Here is a 13,322-nt window from a genome sequence, read left to right on the forward strand (position 1 = left end):
GTGTAGAAATTGTGATATTCATATACCAACTCCCATAACTCAATTGTTACAGGTCACTTTGAGAGCATTAACTTCCAGCACCTGCCTCTCTCCCAAGAGGAGAGAATTCCAAGTAGTAGAGAGACTTAGGAAATCTTTGATATGCTCAGGAATTCTCTGCAAGTGATCAGAAGGAATATGGACAGAAAGCAGAAGGAATAGAGACATGGCATTGCCTCTGCTATAAAGACCTTCCCCAAAACTGACATAATTGCTTTAAGCCCATGATTTGAGATCATCAAATTTAATAACCAGTTTAAATTACTTTTACAATAATAGCACAAAAGTAAATATTTACAGCTATCCGTGTCAAGGATGCTTTTATGGAGCTCCACTTGTCCCTTCGTCTGTCGATAACAATGATGAATCCGATGCTGGCAGCCTCCACACTGCAAAAAAAGGATAGTGAGTATCAGAGACCAGCTGAGACACATGGGTTCTCTGCAGTTCACTCTGCAGAACATTCCCACTGTCCCTGTGGCACTCCAGGCTCGCTGTGTAAATACCCTGCACAAGGTTTTATTGGGTCTTACTTCCTCGTCAAAGGAACCAACACCCTCTTTTCATCTCTGTCTAGCAGCCTTAATAAATCAGAAAATTTGGGTCTCTAATCCTATCAAGTACTCTGTTTTTCAGACTCCTCATCTGTAAAGTAGGAACAAGAATAGTACCTATCTACAAAGTTGATGTGAGAATTAAAAGAGTAAGTATAGTATAGACGAATAAAGTGTTCAAGACAAAGGGCACCTGCATCCCTGTGTTTATACCAGCACTATTTACAACAGCTAAGCTATGGAAACAACCCAAATGCCCAAAAATAGATGACTCAATCAAGAAGATGTGGTACATATACACAATGCAATATTACTCAGCAATCAAAAAAGATAAACACATGCAGTTTTCAGCAACATGGTGGATGGAGCTAGAAGGAATCATGCTCAGCGAAATAAGTCAGAAAGAAAAAGGAAAATACCGGATGGTCTCACTCATAGCAGGAATTTAGAAGACCTAAATAATGGACCAGGAAAAAGACTAAGTAATACAAAGTAAAAATCAAAATCAACAAGCAACTATAAACCAGAGACACACTAAGTGGGGGCAGGGAGGGAAGGGTAGAGGAAGGACTAAGGTCAAAATAAGGGACGGGTGCAATTGTATGGGGAATATAACCAAAATGAAAATGCATACATTGCGCAACAATGAAAAATGATGAAAGAATTATATAAAATAAAATATTAATTTAATAAATAAATAAAAATAAATTTTAAAAAGTGTAAAAGTGTTCAAGACAATGCCTAGCACTTAGGAACTTAGTACCATTTTTATATTCTATGTGCTTGTCATTGAGATTAAGAAAAATGAAGTACATGAAAAGTAGCTGACAAATAGTAAACATTCAATAACTCTCTAATATCTAATAACTCTAATAAAAGGTAAATTTTAGTCTAAAAAGTATCGACATGTGTACAAAGCACAAGATCTAAGCAAAATCTACAAGAAAACATAAGTAGCTGATCTGAAATAAGCGTCACTGGGACAACCCATTATCACAACCCCATATTGACACAGGTTCTCTCACTGGGACATTTTCCAGACTATGGTGCAAGGACAGGTGGTTTCACTGGGTGGAAAAGGCAGAGATGGGAGATTATGGGTTCAAAAGTGACCAGTATTTAGTAGGAGTGACTGTCAAGGAAGCCTCAGGGAGTAAACTCCAGAAATTTTCAAAGAAATTCTCCTCTAATGCTTGACCAATTTCTAGGCCCCACAAGTTTAGATGAGATTCCAGGAGCCTGGCAGAGAACAGAAACTGTGTGAGTGAGGGATGATGAGAAATTATGAAACTTACATAATTCTAGGAAGAGACAATCTGTCTTTGGGCTGAGCCAGAATAGATAGAATTTGATGAGAACCATCGGCACTCGGGTAAAACTACAAAGGTCATACTCTAGGATAAATAAAACACCATAAGAGTTGTTGGAGCATAACACACGTGCAAGGACAAAACATAAGTGAACTTGCCATAGAAAATCTAAAACTAGTCTCAAAAAGATCAAAGTTAATACCAGTAATTTAACTGCCTGCCAGATCAAAACCCAATGCTCTTTTTAAATATAATCCACAATATCCAGCATAAAAAATAAAATAAATAGAAATGCAAGGAAGCAGGATAAAGTGACCATAATCAAGAGAGAAACAGTCAATAGATATAAATTCAAAAGTGTTCCTATTTTTAGTAGACAAAAACACAAAATGACTATTATTGATATGTTAAAGAAAAATGGGGGGAAAGTCAAAAAATGGATTAAAATATTATTTATTTCAAGAGAATTAGAATCTATAATAAAGAATCAAATGGGTCTTCAAGAAGTACAGAACAGCAATATCAAAAATTAACAGCAGATTGAAGACAGGCTATGAAACTGAAAAAAGATCAGTTGAAAATATTCAAACTAAAACACAAAAAAGGAGGAAATGAAATGAACACAATGTGACAGAGATAGTTGACACGAACAGAAGTCCCAGAGAAACCTCATGAAAAAGAATGTTACAGAAACATTTTAAAATAGTGAAAAAAATTTCCGTATTTGATCAAAGACATCAACTCACAGATTTAAGCAGCAATTCCAGTATGAAGAAGGGTAAATACAAAGAAAACTTCACTTAGGTGTATCAGAGCCAAGTGGCTGAAAATTAAAGATAAGGAGAAAATATGAATAGCAACCAATGAAAAAGAGACACATTTCTTGCAGAAAAAGCATTCAAAGTCATCACTGGTTAAAGATTTATTTATTTATTTATTTATTTATTTATTTATTTATTTATGCATACAAGAGCTGGGATACAGGCCAGAGGTGTGTGTGGGGGGGGGGGTGAGAGGATTCATCAGAGACAGAATGGGAAACAGAACAGGCAGATTGACTGAAATACACTGCTGAGGGGAGCAGTCGGTAAGACAGGAGAGGTCTGCTGTGCCATGTGGGTTGCTCCCTGGCTGCGGATAGCTTCATAGGTTGTGTCTTAACCCCTTGCACCACCAGGGAAGCCCATCACTGATTTTTCAACAGAAACTACAGAGCAATAATCCAATGGAAAGACATCTTTGGAGTACTGGCAAAAAAATTAGAATTTTAATTAGAAATTAGAATTCCATACCCATTGCAAATGAGGATAAAATAAGGACATCTCCAGATAACCAGAGCTCAGAGAATTTACTGTCTGTAGACATACACTTTAAGAAATGTTAAAGGTTGTTCTCCAGCCTGAATAAAATTGGAAGCAGGAAAGTATGAGAAAAATAGACTGAAAAGGGTAAATAAAGGGATAATGAGGTTCAGTTGATTAGGAAAACTTTTATTCCCATGCAAAAGAAAAAAGAAAGAAACTGGTTAAATGAAAAATTCATAATTGTTCTTAAAGACATTAAAGAACTCTGAAGACAGAACTTTAGATAAACAAATTCCAGTTAAGATCTTCTGTAATGAGAAAATACCAAAGCAAATGTCCCTATGAAGTGTGGTTGCCTATTCTGGTAACAGGCAAATGAACACTCCCAAACAAAATAATCTCACATGATAATCTGAATCTGTAAGAAGAGCTGAAGAGCACTGTAAACAGTAAATATGTGGATAAATATTATCAACTATTTTTTTTTATTTCAGTGCAACACTATTGAAAAAAAAATTACTAGACAATATATATGTGAAAAGATGACATAAGTGAAGTCATTTTAAAAAGGGGCAAGGATGGTCAAAGCAGACAAACTGCTTTATTGTCCTCTTTATAACACAACAGACCCCCGGGACTGAGCTGAGCCACCCGCATTCCAGGAAGACAACAAGAATATCCTGTTTGAAAGAACTTTTACTTCATGACCCCTTCACCTGACCATTTTACTTTGTGATTCCTTCATCTGACCATTATCTTATCCATGGCATCATCCTCCATTGCCTCATCCCCCTCTATCCCTTTGAAAAAACAAAACAAAACACTTTTGTCCCTCCGTATAGGTTTCTACCCAGATTTGTGTAGCCTGACTTGTAATTCTCTGTTCTTCTCAAATAAATGCATTTCAGCTTGCCTACTACATTGCTGATAATCTTGAAGTTTAACAAGTTTAGCCAATCCCCTGCCGGGCTGAGCACAGAATGACTGGCCCTGTCCCTAAATTTAAACACTCCTTTCTATCTACCTTCCACCTTTCAAATTCCATCCTGTTAGGGGGAAAAGGATGTCCTAAAGCTAATTCCATACAGGCTTTGTGGACTCCACCCCCACCCCAGGCCAAAGCCAAAGACAATGGGAACTCCAAATCCCATAACCACCAAAGGGAAGGTGGCTGGGTCCTGAGGGTGGGGTTAAGCAGCCAGGTTGGTATAAAGCCAGACACATGGGCTTTAGAGGGGTCCCCCATTTTGGTTCTCCACCAGCTTGCAGCGTCCGGCCAGCTCGGAGAGTGACTTTGGTTTCCAGGTCGTCGGATCGGGTAGGAAGCATTAAAGACTTTATTTCCCTATTTTCTCCCTGAGTTGTATATTTCCTGATTTCCTTTTCCCTTGTAAATAAACCTTTTATTAACCTTTTGTGTGTGCCTGTAGTGGAGTATTAATAAGTCCCTTTTAAGCGCGCGGGTGAGGACCCACAGCTAGGCAACCCGTTCAACATCGGGGCTGCCCTATAACAATCCACCACCTCTCTTTTATTAATGAGTAGGGAAGCAAGTATGTTACTGATCAGTGTTAAAGGCTCTGTAAGCCTGAAAAAAATCTAACATGAGTAAATAAATATATGAAGTACACAGCCAGGTTTTTCTACCATGAATAGTGGGATAAAATAAAACGCAGTTGTTTAAAAAGTTTTGCATAAAATGCCTGTAGGTCATCTTATGAAGTCTACCTCTCCACAAAAAATACTCCATCATAACTTTCTTTAAATGATGCTCATTTCTAGAATATACATTAAATATTTCAATATGAAAAAATCTAGAGGATTCTGGGGAGGGGGGGAGCAAAGAAAGGTAATGTCACCACACAATGTTAAGGTACAATTAATAAGATTAAAAACTAAGTCCTCACTCCTGGCCCAGCATGAATTCTTTCCCACACCTCCAGCCTTACTCCAATATTTTCTCCACCACAAACAAGAATCAGATCTTTTTTTTTTTTTTTTTTGTGGATATGAATTAATTCAACTTTTAAATAATGCTGAAAAAAGAACATAAAAGAAAAAATGCTTGAGGGTTTCTTGCTGGCACTCCAACAGTCTGGGTCTTGAAGTAAAAGGGAACAGTGATCAGGAAGGGAAGTAATTAATTACAAAGTCATTTAAATTTAATGTGGACATCAATCACCCGCAGATTGTTAATCTACCAATTCTGACTCAGAAGTCTGGAGTGAGTCCCCTAGGTTGTGCAAGTTAATAAGCTTACAGGTGGCCTCCCTGGTGGCAAAAGGGGTTAAGACACAACCTATGAAGCTATCCGCAGCCACTGTAGCACGAGTTCAATCCCCCACCAGGGAGTAACCCACATTGCGCAGCAGACCTCTCCTGATTCGCCCACTGCTCCCCTCAGCAGTGTATTTCTATCAATCTGCCTGTTCTGTTCCCCGCTCTGTCTCTGGTGAATCCTCTCATCCCCCATACCTCTGGCCTGTACCCCAGTTCTTGTATGCATATATAAATGTTTAAAAAAAAATAAGCTTCCAGATAGAGGAGGTCTTTCTAGAAGTAAAATTGACTAAAACAGAACAGAACTCTGCCGCCAAGGCAAGTCCTTTTTTATTATGATAAATAATTCCCTAGTCAAGCAACATAAAGGGAAATTTGTTTATAGGACCCACCCATTGTTTCAAGTCTCTGCTGACTGAACTCTCCTTCCATTTAAGTACACAGACTTTGGTTAAACAGATTTATGCAACTGCACAGGAAACACAAGTCAGAAAATTATATTAACAATAAATACAACTCTTCATTCATAAATATGGAAAGGCCACCACAAATCTTTTGAAATGAAAAAAAACCAAAGCACTGAAATAAAAATTGAGGTGAAAAAAAAAAAACAGAACAAGCGACTGTGAAAAGGGACATCTGTGAGGCTATTTAGAAATGGAGCTGGGGAGCCATTACAGAGAAATTGCTTTACCTGTCTGGTTTGAATTGGTCCAAAGACCTTAGGAATGGGTCAAAAGCAATCATTTTAGCAATGAGCAAACAAGTGTATGAGAACTGATGATTATGAACTGTTAGCAGGAGGACAGATCCCTTTTCATCCATCAGTTCCCTTTTCATCCTTTCTAGAGAATCAGTAACCAATTATGTATAGCCAAGAACAGCTTAAGCTTGTTGTCACAAATAGCTTTTTTCTTTAACTGTTAGCATACAAACAGGGGTTGCTAGGGACCCCAAACTATTAAGGGATGCAATCTCTAAAGGGAACTGGACATCTGCGTGCACAAAAGCAAAGCACGTTCATGCTATGGCACTCAGTGCTAGGGAGAAGCTTCCCCATAAGGGCTGATTAACCACAGGTGGCTTTCTCCTTCTCAGGGAACCAAATCTGTTAGTGTGCAACTGTGGGGTACCCAGGGACCCCCATTGCATGATCTAAAGGCACTGAGTCATTCATATGCATAAAGGCAAAGAAACTCTAACAGGGTGGTCTCCAGGGAAAGGGGAGGTGCCAGGTTCCCTGCCCCACTCAAGGGAGGGTGGAGCTGAGCAGGGAAGAGAAGAAGCCAGAGAGGAGACTGGAGAAGAAGAATGGGGGCCAGGGGATCTGGAGGAGGCACATGGAGCAGAGAGACATGTAGAGAGACTGCACTTGCTTCTTGGTCCTGGACTGGTTGAAACAGATGTGGGCGAGAGACCCGTGGGGAGACTGACAATGGCAGTTTTTATCTTAATTTTGATTTTGTTCTTTTCCTCCCAGACATCTGGCTGTTTCTGACCCTTTCCCATGGGACCCTGTGAGAATATACCCTACACTGTGGCAAGCTTTTGGGCCTCAGTGGCCTTCCTTTGGGCCAATCCTGTTTGGCTGGACATTTATCCACGAGGAAATGGGTAACGTCAGATGCTTGATTTGGGAAACTATAGTCTTCCCCTTTTCTGTATTGCACACTGGTTGTAGTAAAGTTCCTTTCCATTGAAAGCCTTATGCACTAGGGCCTCCCTGGTGGCGCAAGGGCTTAAGACACAACCTATGAAGCTATCCGCAGCCTCTGCAGCAGGAGTTCCATCCCCAGCCAGGGAGCTACCCACATGGTGCAGCAGACCTCTCCTGTCTTGCCTTCTGCTCCCCTCAGCAGTGTATTTCAGTAGATACACTGCCTTTCACCAATTGTGAATTTATACTAATTCTTTTTTCTACTTAGGCTTAATATTCATCTCTGTTTTTGTGAGCAGTTCTCAAAGTATGGTCCTCAGACCAACAGCATCAGCATCTCCTGGGAATGTATCCAGCCCAATCTCAAACCTACTGAATCAGAAACTCTGGTGAGGACCCAGCAATCTGTGGTTTAACAAATCCCCCAAACGATTCTGGTACATGCTAGTGTCTGAGGATCACTGCTGTCAACCAGGGCCCACAAATTACATACAGCTCATGTGCCAAACCCACTCTACTTGCATTCCATAAATAAAGACGTATTGGAATACAGCCACACTCATTTGTGTACATATTGTCTGTGGTTGCTTTTCAGCTAGTTGAAAAGTTCAGTAGCTGAGATGAGACCACAGGCCCTGCAAAGTCTAAAAGATTTACTCTAGTATTTACAGAAAAAGTTTGATTGGAAGAAACAGGAGTGCGGCGTGAACATGGGGAAGCAAAAGAAAACAAGGAAGTATGCGACCATGAAGCGAATGCTTAGTCTGAGAGATCAAAGGCTTAAAGAAAAGGATAGATCAAAGCCAAAAAAGAAAGAAATGAAAGACCCCAGTGCACTCAAGGAAAGAGAAGTCACCCAACACCCTTCCTGCTTATTCTTCCAATATAACACACAACTGGGCCCACCATACCACATCCTGGTTGATACCAACTTTATCAACTTTTCCATTAAAGCCAAATTGGACTTAGTGCAGTCTATGATGGACTGTTTATATGCCAAGTGTATCCCTTGTATAACTGACTGTAATGGCTGAAATTGAGAAATTGGGACAGAAGTATCGAGTGGCTCTCAGGATCGCCAAAGATCCAAGATTTGAACGATTACCATGTACACACAAAGGAACCTATGCAGATGACTGCTTAGTACAGAGAGTAACTCAGCATAAGTGCTACATTGTGGCCACCATTGACAGGGACCTTAAGCAAAGAATCCAGAAGATTCCTGGAGTTCCTATCATGTACATTTCTAATCATAGATACAACATTGAGCGGATGCCAGATGATTATGGAGCCCCTGGGTTCTAATTCTTACATGAACAAGTCCTCTGCTTCCTTTAACCAACTTTCTCTGTCATCAGTTCGTTGAACATGCTATAGCATGAATTGTTATTCTACTCCCTGTTTGCTCTGTTATGAGCTGAGTATAGTTAAATACACTCACTTTTTGATGTTTTGAAAAAAAAAAAAGTTTGATTGCTTTTAGCCTAGAATATTCAGGCTGATATTACTGAATGCACATGATTACTAAATTTAATGCAATGTTTATCATCCAGTGAAGCTGTAAAGATTACCAGTCAGAAAGGCATTTGTGCTAGTGCCTCAAGTCCTTTAATAAGATACTGTGAACTCTGACACCTCCTTCTTTTTCATCTCAAAATCCCTCAAAATAGTAAACAATAAATATTAAAAGTCATGTCATAATTAGTAAATAAATACAGACCATAACATAATAAAACAATGAATAAAAAGTCATCCCTTCCTCTGACTCAGTCTGAGGAAAATTTATTGATCACCTGATGATTGGTAGAGACTGGCTCTCCACCCAAAGCTTGATTTTTAAAAACTAAATTTCGTGTTTCAAAGTTAGTATCCACCACATATCTTCACCAATTTCATCTCAATTCTTTGAACCATCTCACCACTAAAACAATCCTAATATAAAATGATAGAATGTATATAATAATATATAATAATATATTCATATAATAAATAGAAGAGGAGGCTGCTTTTGTGGGTGTGGTATCTTTGTAATTCTTTATCTTGGACCAAATCCTAGATATTTACGGCCATTCGCACCCATAAATTCAAGCAAGAGGTTTTATTTGAATGTCTATGGAAAACTAAACTGAACATTTCAGAAAAGGGGCAGGGAATCCCAGCTCAACAGTATAGCTGCCCCACAGCAAGGTGTAGTAGAGGTGATCTAAAATCTTCGGTCCTTCTGCCTGCTCTGCTCCCCGCTCTGGCTCTGGTGAATTCTCTCACCCTCCCGCGCTTCTGACTGTACCCAGTGCATGTGTAAACAGAACAAACAAGCAAACAAATAAATAAATAAAACATGCCTCTATAAATAAAAATAAATAAATAAATAAAAAATAAAAAAAGAATTCAAAAAAAAAAAAACAAAAAAAAAAACAAAGAAAAGGCCTTACAGATACACTAGGTCGTTCTATTGGGAAGAAATAATGCCTGACCCCTTGGTCTCACATAGAGAAGGACAGGAATCTGGCATATTAATTTTTTTCTGCCCTCTACTACAGTTCACTCAACTTCTTTGAGCAGACTGACATGTTAGTGTCATGCTAGCCTGGGGCGCTCTCTAACTTGCGCCTCAGTTGGTGTCTAAGGACTAGCGCTGAAGGCCTCTTCCTGAGGGCTCATAATCAGATCTGTTCACAGTGGACAAAGCCTCAGCCAACACCATGGCCTGTTCTGGATTTCTGCCCATACAAGTCCAATGAAGATTCCATTTTCCTCACTCTAGGGGGCAACTCCATGGCCAGTCAATAACACATATCACTCTAACTACTCATTAAAGCAGCACTTTTGCCCATTAAAGGTGTACAAAGCCACTCAGACACAGGGACTTTCCCCTTCATTCTAGTAAGAGGCCCATATTGAACCCACTTCTCTGAAGGGACTGGCTTCTATAGCTGATGAGTAGTGCAAATCCCATCAGCCTTTCAATACAAAGGAGAAGTTCGCATTATAATTCACAGGCCAAAGAGGAACACTGTTCTTCTTCCCTCCCTCCTAAAGGAGAAATGTAAGACAGCATATCCTTTATGGGAAGAAAATTCTTCTAACTTAAATATATCTCTCAACAGATTCCTTACAGAGAAGGCCCTATCACCTAATAAAAGTTCTTTCTTCCAACCCCTTTCTAACAAGGAACTCAGAACTGGAAGAAAAACAAAGAAACTACAGGAATAGAGTAATAAAAATCCACGCTTAGTTACACAAATAATGATCTGGGGGAAACAACTGTGATTTAAAAATAGTTTGCCAGCTCTGTGGTTGAAATTGTTTTCCTAGTGCCTTTTTAAACCATGTGGCTGCAATCTGTAGCCACGGGAGACGTGCTTTAAATCAAATACCTTGCATAAGTAATACCTCTGAGAAACTGACCCTTAGGATTATTCTGTTGCTCGAAAATGAATTCTGAAAATTCTTTGTCGTGTAATTTGCACAGCAGATGGCACCTAACAGGCTAAAGTGGGCCCTCAGTTGTTACTGGAAACAGAATGGTAATACGGTAATGACCGTCATGTGTTTTAATACTGTGAGATTCATGTGGAACATTTATAATTCAGTCACTCCTTGTGTACTACATATAATTCATAAAGATCTCCCAGACTCAAGGGAACTCAGGAATTTCACTTTTTTGCTTAGGTTACTTTTAAAGAAAAGAAATCTTGAACTGTGAAGGCAAAAATAAAGATTTGGATAGAGCTCTCCCTCAGTGTTTCAACTTCCCTGCATTCCCCAGCACCTCATTTTTAGCCAAACACTAAGTCTGACACCACATTCTCACCCTCGCACATCTCAAATCTTTCACCACAGCTTCTCCCTATAGGGTCCTAGCAGTCATTCCCAGATGTGGCTTCACACCGCAGTCACCCAGAGCTTTCAGCACTATTGAGAACATGGTTCAGCCCCAGAAATTTTGATTTCATTGGTCTGAGTTATAATCTGGGCATCATCAGGATTTTTTTTCAAACTCCCAGGTGATCCTAATGTGCAGCTAGAACTGAGAACCTTGACCTAGCATGATTTGGGGAAGGGAGAACCAGGATATGTACCAAAATACAACAAAAACGAGACAATCAAAACCAAAATGAAACCTCAGTTCAATGAGTTCCCAGGGCCCACCTTTCTCTCCACCCCTTTCTACCCAGTCCTCCCAGCACCATCCCAGGTCACACCCTCCTGCTTCACAGTGGAGTGCCCCTACTAGTTTCCCTGCCTACTGGGTCTCCCTGCCCCCTTTATCCTACTCCCTCTGATCCACCCGCCCACCACCACTGAATTAATCTCTCTGGCCTCTCCCTGCTCACTGAGCCCACACTGCTTAACTTAGTGGTCAAGGCTCTGCCCAGTCTGCTCTTAACTGTCTTTCCAGCTCTTATTTCTCACCACTATTCAAAAAGGAGCCTCACTTTTTTCTGATCAAACTGAATGGTCTATAATTCCCCAAACATACTTTATTCTGAACCTCAGACTCCTGGGAGATGGAAATAGAATCCAAATCACAACTCGCAGCTAGTGAAGAGGAGAAGGTGGATTGCAATTAGGTTTGGGGTGTGTCCAAAGTTCTCAACACCACTTGCTCCCTCATCTGCAAAGTCAGCCTCTCTCTCTCTCTCTCTCCCCCCCACCCTACCCCCAACTCCTATGGCACTTTTTATAAAACAGTATGACAAGACTCAGGTGATGAGTTTCCTGAGGCTCAAGACAAACAACACTGCACCCTGACCATACTCAGCAAAGACCTGGTGAAGAATGAGCTGCAGTGGGAGGATTTTTCTGCATTCACACAACCTAGTCCAATTGTAACAGGGTGGTCCCCAGGAAAGGGGGAGGTTCCCTGCCCCACCCAAGGGAGGGTGGAGCTGAGCAGGAAGAGGAGAAGCTGCAGAAGAGACTGAGGAAGGAAGCAGGATGGAGCCAGGAGACCTGGAGGAGGCGCATGGAGCCTAGAGACACCTAAAGAAACTGCACTTGTCTTTTGGTCATAGACTGGGTGACACAGATGTGGGTGAGACCCATGGGGAGGTGACAATGGCAGCTTTTATCTTGATTTTGCTCTTTTCCTTCCGGGCTTGTCTGGTTGTTTCTGACCCTTTTCTGTGGGTCCCCACTGGAAGATGCCTTAGACGTGTGGCAGGCTTTGGGGCCTTGCTCTGGGCCAATCCCATTTGGATGGACTTTTACCCACGAGGGGACGGGTAAATTTGGATGCTTCATTTAGAAACTAGACTCTTTGCCTTACCTGTATTGTTTTCTAGTTTTATTAAAGTTCCTTCCCATTAAAGTCTCATATGTTTTGTGTTGATGCGGCGGATGGCAGAACCCATTTAGAATAGGCAGGTTTGCGGGGTTTGGGCTGCCCCTCTCCCTGTCCTATGACACAATGAGAGATCCTTATTAATTTTGGACATGGAGACACCCTTACTCTACTCTGAGTATCTTGCCATACCATTCTGTTGCATCAATTCTTCCCTGTTCTATGTCATGCTACCAACCACCTACAAAACATTTTGTAACCTGGGAAGGGCTCTAGTGCTTGGTAACCATTACAAGATTTAAGAATAAACAAACTGTGATAAATAGAAATTACAAAAGGAAGAATAAGGGAAGTGTTCTTCTTTGGAAACTGAAATGCAAGGTTCAGGTCAAATTCCCCTTTCAGGTCTCCATGCATTGTCTCTCTTTTATGCTGAAAGGAACAAGGGTTGGCTATGAGGAACAAAGCGAGTAAGTATTAGCAAATATCAGGAAGAAGAAAGGCAAACAACTGGTCAGACAGCATTCTAGGAAATAAAAATACATTCTAGCTTACAAAAAATCACAAAAGGAACATGAAGCAGAAAAGAGAAATCAGGCCAAAATAGCAGCAGCCCCTATTTTGTCTTCTCTTGTGTCTCTGTGACAGGACTCCCACCCCTCGCTGCTTCTTTCCACACTGGTTCAGGTGGCACTCAGTGTGCAGTCCTCAGTGTGATTTGGAAAGGCTGAAGTACAAAGATGAAAATCACCCATTTCATTGAGCATATATCTGTGTCCTGGGACAAAGTAAAATTAGAAGTGAGTTGAAAGTAAATATAATGGGTCCTCCCTGGAGGCGCAAGGGTTTAAGACACAACCTATGAAGCTAACCACAGCCTCTGCAGCACGA

At 40.5% G+C, this 13,322-nt stretch overlaps 1 protein-coding gene and 1 pseudogene across 1 annotated transcript in view; one reads left to right on the forward strand and one right to left on the reverse strand.

Moving 5' to 3' along the window:
* Positions 1 to 13,322, reverse strand: part of MCF2L2 (MCF.2 cell line derived transforming sequence-like 2) — a 186,352-nt gene that overhangs the window by 125,913 nt on the left and 47,117 nt on the right. Inside the window, 1 exon segment of the mRNA XM_037526575.2 lies at positions 338 to 428. Coding sequence (XP_037382472.1) covers positions 338 to 428 — 91 coding nt within the window.
* LOC119257331 (rRNA-processing protein FCF1 homolog) lies at positions 7,827 to 8,454 on the forward strand (annotated as a pseudogene).

Source organism: Talpa occidentalis, unplaced genomic scaffold, assembly GCF_014898055.3.
Source record: "Talpa occidentalis isolate TD23 unplaced genomic scaffold, MPIMG_talOcc4v2.1 talOcc4.4, whole genome shotgun sequence".
NCBI lineage: Eukaryota > Metazoa > Chordata > Mammalia > Eulipotyphla > Talpidae > Talpa > Talpa occidentalis.